Raw genomic sequence first — 21,172 nt, 5'->3', positions numbered from 1 at the left:
CTCCATATCTGTGGCTAAAACTACAGGCCATTGTGTCAATCATGACTAAACAGCACAAAAATGTATTTGGTTACTGTACTGCTACATTTGTTTAGATCATGCATCATGTGAGAAATATTTTACTTATTTGTCGCCACATGGAGTTGTGGAGTAAATAAAACCTTTTCCGCATCTGAGAAAAATAAAATCTAATCAAATTTACCATATATATATATATATATATATATATATTTTTTTTTTTTTTTTTACTTTTTTTAATTATTTAATTTTAATAAACTTATTTTATTGAATTTTCTATTCTATTTTGTGTTCTGGAGAAAAGTGACTCTTTAGGCATCTGAGTGTCAAATTTATCATATGTTTTGTATTATTAATTTAAATTGGTTTGATTTCAATTATTTTTGATTTTGTTTTATTTTTTATGTGTGTTCTGGACAAAATAAGGACCTTTTTAGTAGGGCTGCACGATACTGGAAATATATATATATATATATATATATATATATATATATATATATATATATATATATATATAATTAATCGGTGTTAAAGCTACAAAAGTGATTTTTCTCTTTGTGTTTTGTTGTTTGATTAACATTCATGACACAGAAAGCAGCAGGAATATTAGGCTGTTGTCACTTTAATGGGATAGTTCACCCAAAAAATGAAAATTCTGTCATCATTTACTTCAAGTTGTTCCAAACCTGTATAAATTTCTTTGTTCTGCTGTACACAAAGGAAGATATTCTGAAGAATGTTTGTAACCAAGCAGATTACCATAGTAGGGGATAAATACTATGGTAGTCAATGGGGGGCAAGATCTACTTGGTTACAAACATTCTTCAAAATATCTTCCTTTGTGTACAGCCCTATCCCTTTACGATCGAATGCGTGGATGCAGACATCGTACATCCTGTGATGTGACTATCGCGGATGTGCACATTGCAATATCGCAATATCAATATATCGTGCAGCCCTACTTTTTAGGCATCTGAAATCCTGCATAATGTTCAACTCTCGTTTTCATTAGTAGACGTTTAGTATGACTTGTTTTCAAGGCTAGTTGTTCTCTAGGCTAGTTTTTAACCGCACACTCTCAAACGCTCACGAAGAAGACTGCTGGACAGTGCTCGTGCATTTGGCTGATTCATGTAAGTGGTTAAATATACTTGCAGCTCGGCTCAGAATGCTTTTATGATTTGTAATTCGCTTCAACCTTTTCGAACTTTATGAATGATTATTTTAGGTTTAAGTGGTGTGTGTAAAGAAACTGGAACCAGGCAGCGTACAAGTGTTTCTAAAGCATGTATAGTAGTGACATCTGCCGTTTAAAAACTAAGCTCAGAATCGATTCGAGAGAGAATCGCGATACATTGGAAAATATCAGAATCGCTCCAGATTCTTCGTATCGCGAATCGAGATTCTATGTATTGTCCCAGCCCTAAAAACCATGTAGTAACATTACAGCTGCTAATAAAGTTAAATGACCAACTAGTGAGTAACTCAGTAATTTGTATTCACATTTGGCACTTTAAATCCATACCACAACATAAAAACAATATACACTCAAACAGATGAATCTAAACAAAAACACGCGTCATCGCCCCCGAACACAAAGCAAGACACACTTGCAGATATCAGTCAGGCTTCTTCCAGGACGTGATAGCAAACTCACAACACACCAGCATCTTTCGTGCACTGTCGCCCGCTCATCTCCCGATCTCCGACAGGCCCCTGCCACCCGCCACGCCACACACATAACAACTGGGCCAGGAAGGAATAGTGCTCTAGCCGAACAAATGATGGGGTGTTTCTGCTACTGAGTCATAACAAAATACAATCAAAAGAGATTTGTGTTCCTGCTCGCTTTATGGTTCAAATAGATAAAACGCCTCCTGTCTTCCCTTGCACAAAGCGCTGTGTAGTCTAGCAGGGCCGGAGTGACGCTCCTGGGACCAGATAGGAGTATCGATAATGCTGGCTGCATGTCCGATTGATTTTGGGAAGCTGAGACAGTGGCTGTGTGATTCTTTCTTTCTCCTGATACACTGTGTCAAGCAGACGGGCGCTGCTTATGATAGGTTTAGTGTCGGCACACACATCCGGCAGAAATGGCCACATGGAGCCGGCTCCCTTAGGGGTGATATATAACACAAAGGACACCACATAAACATCCAGCGCAGCAGCATTAATATATAGCAGCCAGGGAAGCTATGATATATCATGTGATCTTTCTGAAAGACTTACTTTACAATGTAAAGACCAGAGGTTTGTGTGCTGCCTACATACGGTCATGTAATGCTTTAAAGCATACACAAAAATACATCAATTAAACAAAATCATTTAATTATTGTTTTTTAAAATATATATTTTATATTCATAAATATATTTTATAGTACACTTACTGCCTTATATTTATTTTATTTGTATTTATAATAAATTTACATTTTATTATAAATAAGATATTCAAAATAAATAAAAAATATAATAGTAATAACACTTTTTTAATAATAAAAATTTAACATCATGTGTTGACATTTGTAAAATAGAATAAAATGTATTCATTAAAATATATTTTATTTTTTTATTTTACAATAATTAAAAACAAGTCAACTTAATTATACTTTGTTTATAATTAAGTTGACTTGTTTATTCATTATTTTATTTATATAATTTATTTTAAAATAAAATTGCTAAAATATACACTTTTCTTGTAAAATAAAAAATGAAACATATTTTAATTAATGCATTTTATTCTATTCTACATATGTCAACATGATGTTCTATAAAAAAATACTATTTTTTATTATTTATTTTAAACATTTATTTATAATGTAATGTATGAAATATTTTATTTTACATTTGTCAACACAAAACATTCTAAAGAAAAAAAAAATATCCATAAACATATACATAAATGCTAAATTTTACACTGACTCTTGGTTAATTAAGTTGCATCAACAGAGTGCACATGTCCTTCTGAGCAGACATGAAACTGGGCAAATGACTGAGGCCGTGTAAACTGGGCCTAAACAGTAAACAAGATAGAGACACTGTCCTCCAGGACAGCATTAGATCCTCCAGGACAGCCTGGACTAGAGAGAGACATCACAGCAGAGGAGGTGTGTCTGCACTCCGCGGGACAAACAGGGCTGCGCTGTCTTTTGAAGGCACAAAGACAAAGCGATGAGCGCTGATAAGAGCAGGCGCCACACTGCTTGAAGCCCTGAGAGCTGAGCAATCACACACAGACTGATAAGCATCAGCCCATAAAGAAGACTCCGGCAGCTCTCCTCCAGACGGGCCGGAGAAGAGAATGAGAAGGAGGAGAGCTGTGTGATAAAGATGGTTACTTTCTTTCTTTTGGAGGTGAGGGTTTAGAGGAGGGGTGACGTGAGATGATGACGAGACAGTTTTCTTGACAGGAAGTCACTTGATGCAAAGGAACAGCAGGTACGTTTGAAAACACCGCAGAGAGTCAGTGCAATCTTAAAGATGAGACCTCCTGACAGTGCAATGCAGCTAATGTGTGTCTACAGGCCAAGCACTAACATCACAACAGTCAACACGGCCTACCTTCTACTGACAAACCACATTTTGGAGCTTTGCTTTGATTTCAATGAAACATGAAAGACTGTGCCGTGCACATATATACGTGTGAGCATACACAGCAAAATATCACTCTGCGACTGAAAAAGAGCAAACAGTGCATTGTACTTTGATTTTCTGAAATTGATTTTCTCTCTTGTTTTGTTTAGACTGTAGTTCTACATATATAGAAGCTCAAAATGGAAAGAAATCTTTTAAAAGTACAAGCCTGTCTAGATCTCTGTTGATTGGATTATCTTGACATGACAACTGGAGGAATGAAAAAAAGGGAAATCAAAATCCCTTTAAACAACATCCATTTAATCTAACTCAAAGCTCACAATAAGCATATTTACCAAATGTAGACTGCTGATAGCTTTTCAGGCAGGTTGCGACTGTTTCCGTGTAACATACCATGACATATAAACTACGTAGAATCATATAATGCTCAGCAGACTTTAAAGAAAGACTCAAGTAAGAGACTATTCTTGAGGACTCATCACACTGGGAACTGTTGTTTGTAATCCAAGAGCTTCAGAAGCTGAGGAAAAAACATAAGAGCAGCAGGTCTTACCTGAGCCGGTATCTATGACCGTGGACTGGCCTCTACGATCGGCCACCAGACGAGAAGAGCCAGGCATGCTAACAGGCTCTGAACGCACCGGCTGAATCCTGCAACAAAGATATACAAAAATTGTGAATTAGACTTTATTTGTGTTTAACTTTATTTAAATTAAAGGGTTAGTTCACCCAAAAATGAAATTTCTGTCATTAATTACTCACCCTCATGTCATTCCACACCCGTAAGACCTTTGTTCATCTTCGGAACACAAATTAAGATAGTTTTGATGAAATCCGAGATTTTTTTTTTGCTCCATTGAAAGCAATGAAATGACCATATTGAAGGTCCAGAAAAATAGTAAAAACATCATTAAAATAGTCAATGTGACTGCAGTGGTTCAACCTTAATATTATGAAGTGGCGAGAATACTTTTTGTTGACAAAAATAACGACTTTATTCAACATATTCGCCTCTCCCCTGTCATTCTGTTATGCTATTTCTGTTGCAATGCTTTCAGGTTCTACATCAGAACGCCGGTTCAGTATTGGCTGGCTCTGGTCATGTGAGCAGCACATGCGTGTAGTGCTGATGCAGGACCTGGAAGCGCCGCAACGTAAATAGCATAATGACAGAGGAGAGAGAGATTTGTTGAATAAAGTTGTTATTTTTGTTTCGTTTTTACGCACAAAAAGTATTTTTGTCGCTTCACGATATTAAGGTTGAACCACTGTAGTCACGTTGACTATTTTATTTTATTTTTACTACTTTTCTGGACCTTGAAGGTAGTAATTTCATTGCATTCAACGGAGGATAAAAAAACCTCACAGATTTCATCAAAATATCTTAAAGGGATAGTTCACCCAAAAATGAAAATTTGATGTTTATCTGCTTACCCCCAGCGCATGTAAGATGTAGGTGACTTTGTTTCTTCAGTAGAACACAAATGATGATTTTTAACTCCAACCGTTGCTGTCTGTCAGTCAAATAATGTGAGTGGATGGGAACTTCTACTATAAGAGTAACAGTATTTATATCATTTATACCGAACAGTATTTATATCATTTTTTAACTCTAATACACCATTATGTCCAACCGCGTTAAGCACTCGTTAGTAAGGTCTGATCGCGCTCTGACAACGGCAGTGATGTCTAGCACTCATTGAAGTATATGCGCGAGACATCACTGCTGTTGTCAGAGGGCGATCAGACCTCACTAAGCGAGTGCTGAACGCGGTTGGACATAGTGGTGTATTAGAGTTAAAAAATGATATAAATACTGTTCGGTTTATCGCACAAACCAATCGTTTTGTGTCTTAGGACATCAATGTGTCGTCACGATCCACAGGGTTTAATTTGGACTTGTCTATGCAAGTTTTATTTACGATTATAGTAGAAGTTCCCATCCACTAGCATTATTTGACTGACAGACGGCAATGGTTGGAGTTAAAAAAATCATCATTTGTGTTCTACTGAAGAAACAAAGTCACCTACATCTTGGATGCACTGGGGGTAAGCAGATAAACATCAAATTTTCATTTTTGGGTGAACTATCCCTTTAATTTGTGTTCCATAGATGAACGAAGGTCTTACGGGTGTGGAACGACATAAGGGTGAGTAATTAATGACATTTCATTTTTGGGTGAATTAACTCTTTAATGATATGGTATGCTGATTAATTAAAAAAAAAAAAATCAATAACATTTTTTAACATATTGTAGTATTTGCTGAGAAAAGCCCCCAAGTTATGACTGAGTAATAGACAGATAGAAAAAACAGAATGAAAGACAGAAAGATGGATAAACGGACAGTATCTGTTTTAGATAAAACAGACAGACAGATAGATAGATAGATAGATAGATAGATAGATAGATAGATAGATAGATAGATAGATAGATAGATAGACGCACAGACAGACACACAGATGCTCTGGTAGAGTGATTGTATTGTGCAAGTGCTGGACTAGAGTTGGTTAAAATGTGTATTTAGTGAATCTCTGTGGTTAGTAACATGAGTCTATGCTGTCACACTGTGAATTTGGTGTTGATGATGGCAGCTGGTAATGTGAGCAGCGTTGTGTGTGAATGTGTGTTTAAGCATCAGCACCTGAGGCTGTGCAGGTCCAGGTCGTCTGTGTCGAAATCAAGAAGAGGCTGCTGGGTGTCGCTGGGCCCCTGTGACTGAAGTACAGAGGAGCTGGAGGAGATGACGGTGGTCTGACCTGATGGATGAATGGTCTTGAACTGAAACTGAGGGCCCATCCAGAGTCTTCGGTGAGGGCCAGTGTGGGTAACAATCTCCACCTGTAAAGTATAACACATAGAGAAGAGCACTTAAACATATACACAAACAAACACACAAAGTACTGTCTGGGTAAGTGTCTGTTTTCGACCAGCAGTGACAAATCTGGGGAAGGGAGGGGTTACATGTGTGTTAGACAGACGCCACTCTTCCTCCCCAGTGGACTGCATTAACATGGCATGACACTAACATCATGAAGCGAGAGAGGGAAGAGCGGAGGAGAAGAGCGTCCATCCGGCCAACATCCCTCTCTCCACTTCATTTCTCCATCTTTTCTGGAAGAGCATGGCGTGGGGTCAACTCTTCCGTCCCCTTCCTGTCACATCTGTGTAAATGAGGCCAGCAGTATGTGTGTTTTTTTCTCTGTAGTTAACACCAACAGTGTTGCGCAGCCCTGAGAGAAACAGATGCGGCGTTGACTTTTTTCTGCTTTCATGGAGGCTATGGCCAGATGTTGCCCCCCTCCGCACTTTGCCTTGAGCCCGCCATATTGCAGCCGGCTCACACTGACAGCACTTATTACACACAGCCCGCTGCCATAGCGCTCACAGAGGACTGTGCTTTTTATGCTATGTTGCCATAACACATAACAGACAAGCATACTAATTGCTATCACATATAAAGCAGATAAATAGAGCCATCAACAGGGTTTAGACTGTGTTTAGCCAATAGCTGTCGCTGCACGTGTTAATGGTGTCATTAGGCAGGCGGGATGTGATGGGGGATGTATGCTGTCGCTAATGTTGGTACATTAACAACCTTAAGGTTTAAGAGCTTTGGTTGGTGCCGTCCAGGCCACACAAAAACTGCCACACACATGCTGGACATGTTGCATCTGTGTAATCAAGACTATTAGATCATAAAATGTCTGAGACCACATTGTAAATTTGTCTGACTCACTGTACATGTCATATAAACAAATAAATAAACTGCTGTTATTGTTAAACTATTTTAAAAATGCTCATTTGTTGAAATAAAAATGAAACAAACTAAAATATTAGGTGAAGTATAGGTGAAAAACTTAAAACTTATTAGAAAAATAATATTAGAAATATTGCCTTGGCAACTAAGTGAAATAAAATAAATTGAAGTACTCAAATCAATCAAACTGAATTAAAAATAAATTAAATCAAAATTGAAATTTAAAAAACAAAAAACTAATAAAAATGACATCACATTCCAAAATTAACAAACTAAAATGAAAACTAAAAATATAAAATTTAAAGCTAATATACACAACAATACTATATATTTCTAAAACAAACAAACAAACAAACAAATAATTAAATAAGTATGTTTTCTTGTCTAATAAATCAGGCAATCATGCACAACAGTGCTATGCTTTAGTCTGGACGACATAAGGTGGAAATAAAGGATAAAGATTTGACTAGATCCATGTTAGGTGTATATACCTGGTAATGGGGCAAGAAATTATTTATGACTTATACTGGCAGCAACTCAGTGATGCATTATCACTGTAAGTGTTTCACTGAAATGTATGATGTGTGTAGCTTAAGTGCTGTTTATTACGGTTAAAGTTAAGCTAATGCGGAGATGAAGGCCATGGGAGGAGGCCGGGGGTTCTGACTGACCTGCGAGAGCCATTCTTCATCCTCCTGGCCACTGTGATCGGAGGCCAGGCTGTCATAAGACTCATGCCGGGTGATGGGGCCAGGGCTGCCAGGAGGTACCACTGCACAGAGAGAGAAAAGAGAGAAGATTAGCTATGCACTGATTATATTATATTATTTTATATTATATTATTTAGATCACCTTGCCAAAAATTAAAAAATGAAATCTTCATGCCGTTCGATTATGACTGTTTCTGTAAGAAGTGCACTGCAAGTCACTTGCATAAAAGTGCCAATATATTATATTACATGACATATAATTATATTGTTATATTATATTACATTATATGAGTTGCATAATTAAAAAATAAATAATAAAATTTTCATGTTGTTCCATGGTGACTGTTCTGTAAGAAGTGTACTGTAAGTCACTTGCAAAAAAACAACCATTATTATATTATATTATATTATATTATATTATATTATATTATATTATATTATATTATATTATATTATATTATATTATGATCACCTAGCCAAAAAATAAATAAAACCTTCATGCCGTTCGATTTTGAGAAATGTAAGAAATGCATTGCAAGTTACTTGCATAAAAGTGTCATTATATTATATTATATTATATTATATTATATTATATTATATTATATTATATTATATTATATTATATTATATTATACAGGGAGTGCAGAATTATTAGGCAAGTTGATTTTCTGATCATATTTTTTTTCCAAGCACATTTTACCAATTCCAATCCACATCAATCTTAATAACTACTATTAATATTGTTTTTAATCATTTATAAGTGATATATAATTGTTCATGAAGGCTGGAAATGAAAAATGCCTTATATTCAGGTGTGCAGAATTATTAGGCAGGTTTTCTTTTACAGGCAAAATGAGCCAAAAAAAGAGATTTAACTCAGACTGAAAAGTCAAAAGTTATTAAATACTTATGAGAAGGACGCAATACTAATGCAATACTAGAAATTGCAAAGTTAAAGCATGACCAAGGGACAGCAAAATGCTCATTGGGTCAGCGGGGTCAAACAAAAACAGGTGGAAAAGAAAAGACACATGTTAACTGCAAAATAATTAAGAATTAAGGTGAAGAATTAAGTGTGAAACAATCAGGAACCCTTTAGTCTCCAGCGCCACCATTTTCCAGAACTGTAATCTACCTGGAGTCTCCAGAAGTGCAAGGTGTCAGGATCTCAGAGACTTTACGAAGGTAAAGAATCCTAAAAAATGATCCACTCTTAATAAGAATCTCAAGCTGAAGTGTTATAAAATACATGAAAACTGGGTTTTTATAGGCCTTATAGACAGACAGCTTGAGAGTGACTCCTGAAGGACCAGCACCACAATCTCTTGTACCACTGTTTGAAGAATTCATCTTCCAGAATCTGGCAGTAAGTTTTGGAAGATCAGTTTTAGTCCATCTCTGCAAGACGGACATTTCAGGATAAGAGATGGACTAAAAGTGAACTCCCACACCTTACTGCCAGATTCTGGAAGATAAATTCTTCAAACAGTGGTACAAGAGGATGTGGTGCTGGTCCTTCAAGAGTCACTCTCAAGCTGTCTGTCTATAAGGCCTATAAAAACCCAGTCTTCATGTATTTTATAACACTTCAGCTTGTGATTCTTATTAAGAGTGGGTTATTTTTTAGGATTCTTTAGCTAACGTAAGTCTCTGAGATCCTGACACCTTGCACTTCTGGAGACTCCAGGTAGGTTGCAGTTCTGGAAAATGGTGTTGCTGGAGACTAAAGGGTTCCTGATTGTTTCACACTTTATTCTTCACCTTAATTCTGAATTATTTTGCAGTTAACATGTGTCTTTTCTTTTTCACCTGTTTTTGTTTGACCCCGCTGACCCAATGAGCATTTTTCTGTCCATTAGTCATGCTTTAACTTTGCAATTTCTAGTATTGAATTAGTATTGCGTCCTTCTCATGAGTATTTAATAATTTCTGACTTTTCAGTCTGAGTTAAATCTCTTTTTTGGCTCATTTTGCCTGTAAAAGAAAACCTGCCTAATAATTCTGCACACCTGAATATAAGGCATTTTTCATTTCCAGCCTTCATGAACAATTATATATCACTTATAAATGATTAAAAACAATATTAATATTAGATATTAAGATTGATGTGGATTGGAATTGGTAAAACGTGCTTGGAAAAAAAATATGATCAGAAAATCAACTTGCCTAATAATTCTGCACTCCCTGTATTGAGATCACCTAGCCAAAAAATAAATAAAATCTTAATGTCGTTCGATTTTGAGAAATGTAAGAAATGAATTGCAAAGTACTTGCATAAAAGTGTCAATATTATATTATATTATATTATATTATATTATATTATATTATATTATATTATATTATATTATATTATATATCTTCAGGTTGTTCCGTGATAACAGTTTTTGTACGAAGTGCACAGTAAATTACTTTGCATAAAAGCTCCAATAAAACAGCTAATTAGCATTTACATTTCTATGCTGTGGAAAGCCAGTAAAAATGTTCACAGTGTGTTTTGGTATGTGAGAGAGAGTGGGACAGATAAAAGAGAGCGGAGCTGTCAGCAGCAAAGACAGCACGGGCAGAGACAGATGGAGCACTTGGAGGCTTCGCTAAGCAGGCGCCAAGTATTCAGACTAATGTGCACAATCAGTGGTTTCCCTTCCCACCTCCAGGCAAACACATGCCTTTGTTACCAAAGTACATAATACAGCAGTGAATAATAAAGATGTCAAGCCCTCATCTGGAGGACACAAGGAGCCTGTTGCTCTTGTTCCCTCTTCTTCTCTCTATCTGTCTCGCAGACATGAGTGCTCACACACCAGGTGTTCAGACACACTTGATGAGGTGTTCCTGCCAGGTTCATGGCGCAGTCACTACTGTGTGAGTAACAGATACACTGACACCTCCACTCGAAGGGGAAATCTGCTCGCTATCGGCCCCACTCAATCACAGTAACACTAGCCTCTGCCAGAGCGCGGCCTCCGTTATCCCAGCACGCTGCATTATGCGGACATAAATCGCAGAGTGACTTACCGACCTCTGATGGGTCAGAACAGAGCCAGACCATGTTACCTCTTAAACACAATCAAGCTCTGGCCTTCCTCTTTCCCCCCTCCCAAAGCCCAGGGGGACAATAAGTGTTGACTAATAAATAATTGAAGCGTAAGAACAGTAGCTGGCTCTGTAGATCAGGTTACAGTGGGTTCGTAATGGGCCGAGCTTAAGAGGTCGAGGGATCCTGGACTGTTAAGAGCAGTTTATCTGTTGTGAGTTAGAGTGTGAGCAACAGAATAAGGACAGGAAACAGGCCCTGACCGCATAAACCTGCAGTATCACAATCACAGCCTGGTTACAAATTTGCTTTGGCCACCAACACACAAACCATGTACAAATGACCTTTCAGTTAAATAATGTTTGTTCAGGTGCATAACGGTGTATGCACTGACACCTGGAAACATAAGCCAGACCAGGTTTTGTTAATGTTGTTGCCATTGCTGTAGTTATTTTCTCCACACTAGAAAATAACTACAGTAATAAAATAAATACTCATATTTTTAAACCTTTTAATAAATTCATTCTTAATTTGACATTTTTAACTAAAACAAATAAATCAATATATTTAAAACTATTTTAATCAATATATTAAATATATTAAAAACTACTTTATATATTTCCTTATTTATATAAAGAAGTCAGTATGTGAATAAGAATATATGTGAACATATTTTATTTAGATATTTATGTGTATTCATTTTTTATGAATTTATTCATAAGTGTGTGGTCTCCACTTATGACCTCCACTTGCATAACATTTTTTTTTTAAATCAATCAATTTAAGCCCATTAATTAAAGAGTCAATCCATGTTTGTAATTATTTTTTCCAAAAACAAATCTGTATATTTAAGACTATATTTATTATATTTATTTCCATTTTTATATAAATTAATCAATATATGAATTAAAAAAATGTTAACATCTAAATATTTACATATACTAAATTCTTTATTATTTATGTTATTCATTCATTTATTGCATTATAATTTGTTTTAATGCATGATTTATTGTTTGATCCATAGTAAAAAATGAATTCTAAATATAGCCACTTATATGTACATAAAAAAAGTTAAAAATCAAAAAGGGTGCAATTGTCGGCGCCAATAGCCTCGTGGGCAGCATATAGCGACATATAGGGCAGTTGCGGTTCGGGTGTCCCGAGTTCGAGTCCTGAGGACCTTTACCGATCCCGTCCCCCTCTCTTTCTTCAACTTTGCTTCTCGTCAACTTATCGTCCTGTCATAATAAAGGCAAAAATGCCCCCACCCAAAAAAAAAAAAATGGAAATGCAAGTCATCTCCAGGTTTGTCTTACAACATGCGGTCTGTCTCCGGGGGGGGTTGTCTTGCATTAAATGTTTATGCAATTTCTGTAGTTATTTTTCCACTCTGTCACTTCAAAAATTTGATTTACTGAATTATTTAGTACACTCTGAACACAGATATACAAATTATGACGAATGTTTGGGTATATTTTGCTTGCTGCGTTCCAAAAATACTATGAAAGATTATGCTAAATAAATCTGCTAAAAGTTGTAAAGGTCATGTGCTGCACTTTCCTGCAGCTCTGAACAAAACCCTCACACCTTTCCTTAAGAAATCAGGACTCATTCATTAGAGAGCTCTCAGACACACAGCCGCCACTCTCTCTGCTCAACGACAGCTAATGTCGCAAGCTGAGGATTCCCTGAGCGCTGTAAGTTGGACTGAAGGAGCTTCGCTGGGCCAGCGTGTCCTTGTTATCTACCCATCATCTGGGTATCATCAGCAGTGGCTGGGTAATGCTCCCCTTCCCGAGAGCTGCCAAAGGCTGGGCAGATGGACAGGTGGAGATAGTGACCAAGAAGTGGCGCCACGGTTGCTTTTATCACCAGTCGTGCAGGCTCCAGCTCCTCTGACCCTACCGTCCACATGCTGCATTTTTAATCAGCCAGGTCATCCAATCTAGAAGCAAGACCAGAGCTGTCAATCACAAAGCCCTGCTCGCTGCGAGTCCTCACAGTTTGAGGGTAAAGGAACGCACCCCGCCCATTTCTCAGATGACTGAGCCTGGGAACTGTCCACTACCAATGCCCCTCTGCTATCTCCAGCTCTCTTCCGCCATCTTTCTTTGTATTCTCTCCTCTTTAGAGTAGCCTTTTACAGAGTAATTACAAAGAAAACAACAGGCTGATAACATTAATGGCCAGCTAAGGCTTCTTTGTGCTTGATCCCTAAAGGAGGCGCATCACTTCCTGTGTAAAACTGAGAAGACCCCAGTGACAATCTTGTCAACGAAATTATTAATGGAAATGTTTGTTAAATTTTTTTTTTTTTTAGTCAACGTTAATGCTGCCTTCACGTGCTATTGGAAATTTGATAATTCCCACTTAACTGATAATTCACGTCGTGATTACGAGCTCATCGCATTCAAGTTTCGAAATGGGATTGCATTCATGTGCAATTTTTACCTAGGAAACTATTATTTACGATAATTCCGAGAGCATGTGAAGGCAGCATAACAAAGACAAAATTATATCACAAGTAAAGTGAATAAAATAAAAATCTGTGCAAAAATTAACACTGGAAAATTTGTCAGTAATTGCCATTTATGGCCAAAGGTGGCACGCTGTGACAATATAAAAAAATAGGAAAAAATAACATTGCAGGATATTAACCTATATTAACAATCTAAAAAAGTGTTTCAAAGAACCCAATCATAGTTAATGATGCCATGTTGATATATGTCTTAAAGATGCAATGTGTAAACTTTAGAAGGATCTATTGAAAGAAATGCACTATTGACTCACCACTAGATGGCGCTAAAATTTACACACTGTATGTAATATTGACAGCTAGTGGTTTAAAGGGGTACTGCAGTCCAAATTAAAAAATATTGGAGAGGGTTGTTTCTTCCACCCCCTCCTCCTCAGACTCTACACTCACACGGGTTGCCAGTTCGAGGACACGCAACAGGAATGAGTGCAATGGACAATGGAAGGAGACGAGTCTTACAGTGTAAGTTGATGAGTTGATTTATCCGCATTTTAAAATGCCTCTGGCCAGAGCTATTCAGATGGATGCTGAGGCTTTTTAGGTGGGGTCTCTGACCTAGTTTATTTGCTGCGTCCGTGGCTACAATACGCTGTGTCTTCCGCCAAATAGCAACCCGAGTGTCCGATTACTAATTGGGTAAATGGCAGTGGTCGGGATCACACGGACCAAAACAAAAACAGACATTCCAACACGGAACGCACATTTTAAAGTAGAATAACTGGGTGTAGGATTGTTTTTCAGAGAAACAAGTAAGTGAACTTAGCATGTTTCCTAAATCTCTGCAAACATATTATGGTATTTTTGTGATTTAGTACAGTGAAAAAATTACATAGAGCACCTTAAATATATAAAATATTTGAATATCTGGATAATTTTGTAATTTTGAAGCTTGTTAATATTATATATATTAATATTTTCATTACAAGACAAAAAAAAAAAAACTGTAAAAATGAATACTGGAAAACCCTAAACCACACCGGATCAGCAGTTGCTGCTCGCGACGCGGCACAATGCAGCGAGCAATCAAAGGTGGCACATCGTGGGCCGCCCAGCATACTGAGGGCCGGGGGCGATGGGTAAACATGACCACATGCATATGCACATAATATACTCTCCTGAGTATCAGGTCGGGGAGGTTCAGCTGTAACAGAAGTGCACGGGGCAAAGATCTCTGGCTTATTTTAATTAGACATTAACTTTAATGCACTGAGCAAGCTCATTATGCCTTTCTTTGCCTCTGGTGGACCGCATCCACACCGAGCCGCTGCCACGACCGCTCACGCCCGGCTATTTCATCACTCTGACACATGCATCCCGATTAGACCGACTTCTAGAAAATATTCTACCCGTTAGGCCTTGAGCACTTGGGCTTTAGTCGCAGAGAAGAAATGTGAAGCTTGGCCTGAAGGACCCAGACAGCTAATTACTCATTAATGTTTATGATTATCCAGCTAACGCAACAATGCTCACTTATTCAAGATATATTAGATGTGTGGTCATCCGTGAGCCTTCTGCCCTCGAGTTGCGTTCTCTTGCCTTTCATATGTCAACCCAAAGTGCTTGCGCTCTCCATGCACTTGTTATTAAATTACATGGGTTTAAAACCACACTAATTGGTTTAATCTGAACTTCGGGTTAATTTGGCGCTATGATGAGTTTGAGGGCACGGATGTACTACCGAGTGACAAAGGCCTGATTCACGACACCACCGGAGACAGAAAAGCGCTTTACCATCTGCTACGTCAAATGGAACGGGCTTATCTTCTGCAACCTTGTAAAAACGGGCAGACAGAAGAGACTGAGTTTACCGTGCATGTTTCTTGTGTTGTGGTGCACCAATAAGGGCTAAAAACAATTGTTTCCAGTGAGACAGACGCACACACATATACACTTACATCCAGCCAGGAGGTATTGATAGTACTGCACAAAGTCTGAGGCCAGCACCAAGGGGTGGTTGCTGTTGAAAGGTGGTTGTAGCTCATTCCACTGCGGTGTCCTACTCAAAACAAACACAGAAATCAATTTAGGAAGCGCATATCAAAGGGCCAGATGTATATAACAGTCTCCAGCTGAGCTATAATGGACTCAAACTCCAGCAGCCCAGCAGAAACTTCCATTTCTCAAATCTCGTGTGGGCCGCACAGGCTATACAGCTCAGTACATATAATCATTGAACATGTACAATCAGATCAGAAAGCCATTCTAAGAGCTACCCCTGCCTGTTTCCATTTTCTTCGCTCGGTCACAAGCATTATTGCATTACAACTGAGCTCAGCGTCTGGGTCGGTGACAAGCCGTGACGTTAATCATTTGCTTGCCCTCATTAAGGCACCACATAAGCTGTTTTATGTAAATGATATGACTGCAGTGGGTCATGTCAGGTGCTTCTGTTGGACTGAAGGTGAAGTGTAAAAGCAGGTAAATAGGTGTGGTTTTGAGAGCCTCGAGGCAAGACCTGGCTAGATTCCAACAGGCTCTCGGACAGGTGTTCAGCTCCAAAGGCGTGTCGTCGCCTATCTTTTGCGCCGTGCTGATTGGTCGAGGCTCCAGCACATGCTCCACCAGGTTTCCGTAGCAGCTCAGGATGTACAGCGATTCAACAACAGCCTGGCGAGACTGATCTAACAGGGAAGAAAAGTCAAATTCAAGTTTTTGCAGATTAAGATTTTTTTAAGTGGTTTTTGTGGATTTTTGGGAACAGATTTTGATGCTCCATCTGATACCATTTAAAGAATCAAAGGAATAAACAAAAAGAGGATTCCAGAGCTTATAATAAATAATAAATGAATAAAATATAAAAATATATGAACTAAAATACAATAATAAAAAATAATATAATAAGTTTAATTTAAAAAAAAACAAAAAAAAAACACCAAAAATCACACCACTTAATTAAGTTTAAAAATTATGTCTAAATAAAGCCCAAAATATCTTGCATTAAAGGTTGTAAGCCATGTCAAACCTTTCTCTCTCTTCATGTTAGGGTTGGTGATGAACCAAGAGCGGGAGGAGGCGAAGACTGCAGCCACGCAGAACTCCCCACCACTGGACTTACTGGGTGAGATTTGGGGAGGCGGCTTGGCTTTGCTACAAAAAAAAAAAAGAGAGACACAAGTGACAATAAGAACATAGAGAGTGAAAGTCTGCATTTGGGGAATGAAATCCAGAGTAAAAGAGGAAAAAAAAATAAAGCCATGTCACTGACGAGAATAGAGAGACAGTTGAGATGTACTGAATCAAGACAAGTTTTCCTGCATATGAATGATATCACTCAAAAGTTTTGAATGAAAATTGCACATCCACAAATAAAATACTAGGCTTGTAACCAACAACATAATACACATTCATACTTCATGCAAGTAAAAAAAAAAAAAAAAAAAGTCACAATCCAAAGACACAGTTTACAGTAAAATAAATTTTATAAATAAAAAGTTAATAAAATAAATTTTAAATATTTTTTACAGGACTGTAATTTCACTTCATTTGTATTGGGAGAAATATCCACTTTTAAGTTTTAATGAGCAAATACAATTTCACCACAGTTGTCAAAACCAGAAAAACATGGCCTCACTAAACTGCAATCTGAGATTGTTTTATATTTCTGTTTTGTGTGTATAATGATGTTGTTAAAGCTCAACACACACATACACACTCCAGGAGTCTAGTCGGTACAGATACCACATAATGGCAGTCATTTTCTTATAAAGCTGCTTCAAATGGAGTCTTTTAAGTTGCTTTGGAAGGCCTCATTCCAGTCTTGGCATTTGAGAAAAATTATTAGGGCCTATTGAATTATTCTTTACGTCAGTAAGATTTTGAAGAAGCCAAGGAGAAAAAAGGGTCATGAGCTGAGAGATAAGGGCTCGCATATGGAATTCATCCTAGAACGGTAGCCATGTGGTATCATTGTCTGACTCCTGCACTAACCCGCACTGTAAAACCTGCCCTCTGTATCTCATACATACAATAGACTCCAAAAACACTGACTACTGGCGGTTTCACACAGAACCACACTCCAGATACCATCAGCCATACACACATACACACTAAAATACACAAAAAAATGGATGGGAATGGGAGCCAGCAAAATAAAATATTAGGGTTAACAATTTAATGCATTAAATTGTGATTGGATTGAGTAACTGACTCCGCATTCCAAAAACGCATTACTCAATACGCAAAACAGCGAGAAAATAATACATCATATTGGTTTCTACAGCAAACCTTTGTAACATCTATTCAATATTTTTCTTCTGCCAGAATGTTACAATGTTTAAATTATCTTAACTTGGGGACTTCTCTATTCTCTTACATTTTTTTGATGGCAAGGACTCTTAAATACAAACACAAATGAATGCAGCCTAGGTGAGCATAAGAAACTTTTCCAAAAACATTTAAACCGACCCCAAATGCAAATGTATATTTTTTATATTTCTATTGCACTAAAGCCAAATCAAATAATTAAAATATCATTTGGAAAACATTATCTAAAATGTCAGACGTATAAACCAGAAGAGAAACATTTCGAATTTGTTTGTATAATGCTATTTAAAGTTAATTTGCAGGCCCCAGACACAACCTATCAGTTTGAAAACCCTTGATATATGTGATTAATGCATCAGCATATTATGTAATTAATTCAATTCCAATCTGTAATCAAATGACAGCCCTAGTCATTATGCACTAAAAGATCAGATAACTGCAAAACAAAACTGCCGATTGTAATGAAATTGTTGTAGACCGTGGAGTCTGGACTGGGAGTTAATGTGGATGAATTGTCCAGTGTTTGAACCGGGACTCTTCCAGCCTTGCATTACACTAATAGGTGTTGAGTGACCTGTTGCTGAGCTGCACTCTCACTCTGTCACTTCCCTTAAAACTGTCATCAAGTCGTAAATTACTCTCAGGACGAGGAGTGATGTTGACATCTTTGTTTAGCCGACACCAGGCGAGGATTGCTGCTCGGGAAGGACTAAAGACAAAAAAGACAAAGTAAAGAAAAGCAGGGAGAGATATTGGCACATGTTTATTGGTGTTGGACGGAGGTGAACCGAATAGCTAAATAGCTGAGCGGTGCGTGCTGCTGATGAGGAGATACAAGAGGTTTGTTAGTATATCTCCTTTGGCGATGCAGGCGTGAGCGTCTTGCTATCCGTCAGTGTAGAACAGGGGACACAGCACTAAACAAACACGCTCAGCCACCACAGGATTTGAAGAGCGGAGTACAGTGAAGTGCACGTTTCCATTTTTTTTTCCCCTCTAATAAAACCAGGAATCCCAAGAGGGATAAAGAGGAGAGAAGACAGCAGACATTTTGATAACCTAAAATCTTCAGAAACGCCACTTCCTTTGCACTGACCGTAGAGAAAAACATTGAGTGTAGCGCAAAGACTCCTTCCTGCCCCGCCGCTGAGTTCAAGGCAGTGAGGAAAGCGAATGAGCTTAGCAGTTTTCCAGTCTCGGATGCAGGTGAAAAGCTGGCTTTTTCCAGGTATGGGGGAGCTGATGCAGTTTCTTGAAAGGAAAACTGTAAAGGATGGGTGCACAGATGTTTTTAATAACAAAACCAAAACGACTTCGGTGTGACTAAACATTTATTCCTCTGAGATCACAGGCTGATGCCGTCCACCACAAATCTGAGAGGAAACTGTATCCTTTTCTGTGTGTTTTGCATAATAAATCTGGAAATATTCTTTAAAAGGTATATAATGTCATGCCAGTAAGGATGATGAGACCAAAAACACTGCAAAGAACCAGTCTGAGCTAAAAGCCGGGCACAACTTTGAGCGCTCATCTGCTAGCGGTGCACTAAAGCTGGCCAACTATGGTAAGAGCTCTTTGAAGAGGCTTTGGTCAGAAGATGATTTGGTCAACATGTTCTTATTTGGGCGCACTTCACACTTGCATTGCATCTGAATTTCCTTGAAACGACCGCTGGAGTTGGTTTGTCTGTATATGAAATCACTTTTTTTTCCTTTGGGTCTCACTTAAAGTGGCTAGTATGACTCAAGCTGCAGTGATTCAGTGGGCCATTTGAGCGAACGGATTATTCTAAATAAATATTGGCATGGGGAGCGGCTTACACAAAAATGTATCTGAAAATCAATAAATTATGAAACTTAAACATATTTAGTGAGATGGAGGAGAAGGGAAGACAGACGTTACTAAACAGAAGCCAATTTCGTCTTCCCCCTATTGGCATTTCCCCTGCTGCTTCTAGAGTGTTTTTTCCCCTCTCTCTCTCTCTCTCTCTAACTAATTCACTGAAAAGACTCCTTGCATGTCATTTCCACTTTTAATTTAACATATGAGGACTCTTGACGTGAGCTAATAGCTTTTCCTCAAGGGCATAATTCAATCTGTGATGTCCACCATCAAAGCCCGGCCACATTACAGTCTCGGCCACAGACGAGGCGCCATCAGGGGGAAGGCGGCCCCCATTTGTTTTCAAACAAATGCGACGGCGCGCTTTAAACGGCAAGAAGGCGCACGGACCTCATTTTAACGTATGCAGGGACTTGCCGTGACAAGCTGACCATATGGTCGGTGTACGTCAGGCAGCGGAGTCTGTGTTACAACACTCATGAAAGGATAGTGCAGAATGCAGACATATCTCTCAACATCACATTTATTATCTCACAGCAGCTTTTCCTCGGACATGGCTCAGGCACACAGCCACGGTCCACACACACCAAGGCAGCCATTTGGGAGGCCGGCATCAAACGCTAAAAGAGAAACAGAAATTTTTCCCCTCCATTTCCAACGTTCCAGCTCATTGGGATATCATTGAGGAAGGTGCCTGATTCGGCATGATTTCCGTTTTCCTTAGAGAGATGCTGGAAAATATGAGTTCCCCAGGTGTGAGTGCAGCTGTCTATGGTATTTACAAGCTGCCAGGTTTTGAGATTTGGGATGGTTGTACTTCGTTCCTGGTTCTATGGTGTACAGGACACTTCTGTGAGTTTCAAAAATAAAGCAGAAAAAAAAAAACATGTTAAAGTTTCCATAATCTACATCAATCAAAACCTTTCTTTTTCTTTTTAAATGTTGCCGATTCTATTTCTATGAGGAGTTTTTGAGAACGTAGAAGAATGAAAATGAAAAATAGCTCCAGAACCAAGATAGCTGAAAAAGTGGACAGTCACGGATGCACTCTATAGCATTATTTTCAACACTCTATAATGAGAGTAAATCACTCACATACGCGACAAAATTTCACGCAAGGCAACTACAAATTATCTTTAATTGGCCAATGGCTAGTAAATTGTACGATTTCAGTCACCTGTGATTGAGTTAAAGACAAAAAGTACGTTTAGCGAAGATATAATTTCATTGCCTGTTGAGATTTATGCACCGTCGCTTGACTGAGAGCACCCTCTGTCGCCTTCTCCACATGCACACTCACTGTAAGAGAAAGAGAGCGGTTTTTACACATGCCACGTAAAGAGAATCGACATGCAAGATCTAAATGTAGCGTCTTGAAAGTTTTTAATTTGCACGTTTTTTAGCAAGACAAAGCAAAAG

At 38.1% G+C, this 21,172-nt stretch overlaps 1 protein-coding gene across 4 annotated transcripts in view; it reads right to left on the bottom strand.

Moving 5' to 3' along the window:
* Positions 1-21,172, bottom strand: part of bcas3 (BCAS3 microtubule associated cell migration factor) — a 272,896-nt gene that overhangs the window by 163,236 nt on the left and 88,488 nt on the right. For all 4 annotated transcript variants that reach the window (XM_048162169.1, XM_048162167.1, XM_048162170.1 and 1 more), the window contains exons 17-22: positions 16,611-16,735; positions 16,104-16,269; positions 15,544-15,644; positions 8,040-8,140; positions 6,253-6,449; positions 4,163-4,260 (exon numbers count right to left, since the gene is read on the bottom strand). In XM_048162169.1, the coding sequence (XP_048018126.1) occupies positions 4,163-4,260; positions 6,253-6,449; positions 8,040-8,140; positions 15,544-15,644; positions 16,104-16,269; positions 16,611-16,735 (788 nt within the window). The remainder of the gene's footprint in view (positions 1-4,162; positions 4,261-6,252; positions 6,450-8,039; positions 8,141-15,543; positions 15,645-16,103; positions 16,270-16,610; positions 16,736-21,172) is intronic.

This window comes from Megalobrama amblycephala, linkage group LG16 (assembly GCF_018812025.1).
Source record: "Megalobrama amblycephala isolate DHTTF-2021 linkage group LG16, ASM1881202v1, whole genome shotgun sequence".
NCBI lineage: Eukaryota > Metazoa > Chordata > Actinopteri > Cypriniformes > Xenocyprididae > Megalobrama > Megalobrama amblycephala.
Note: the sequence above shows the minus strand (reverse complement) of the source record. Positions and strands in the feature narration are given on the sequence as shown.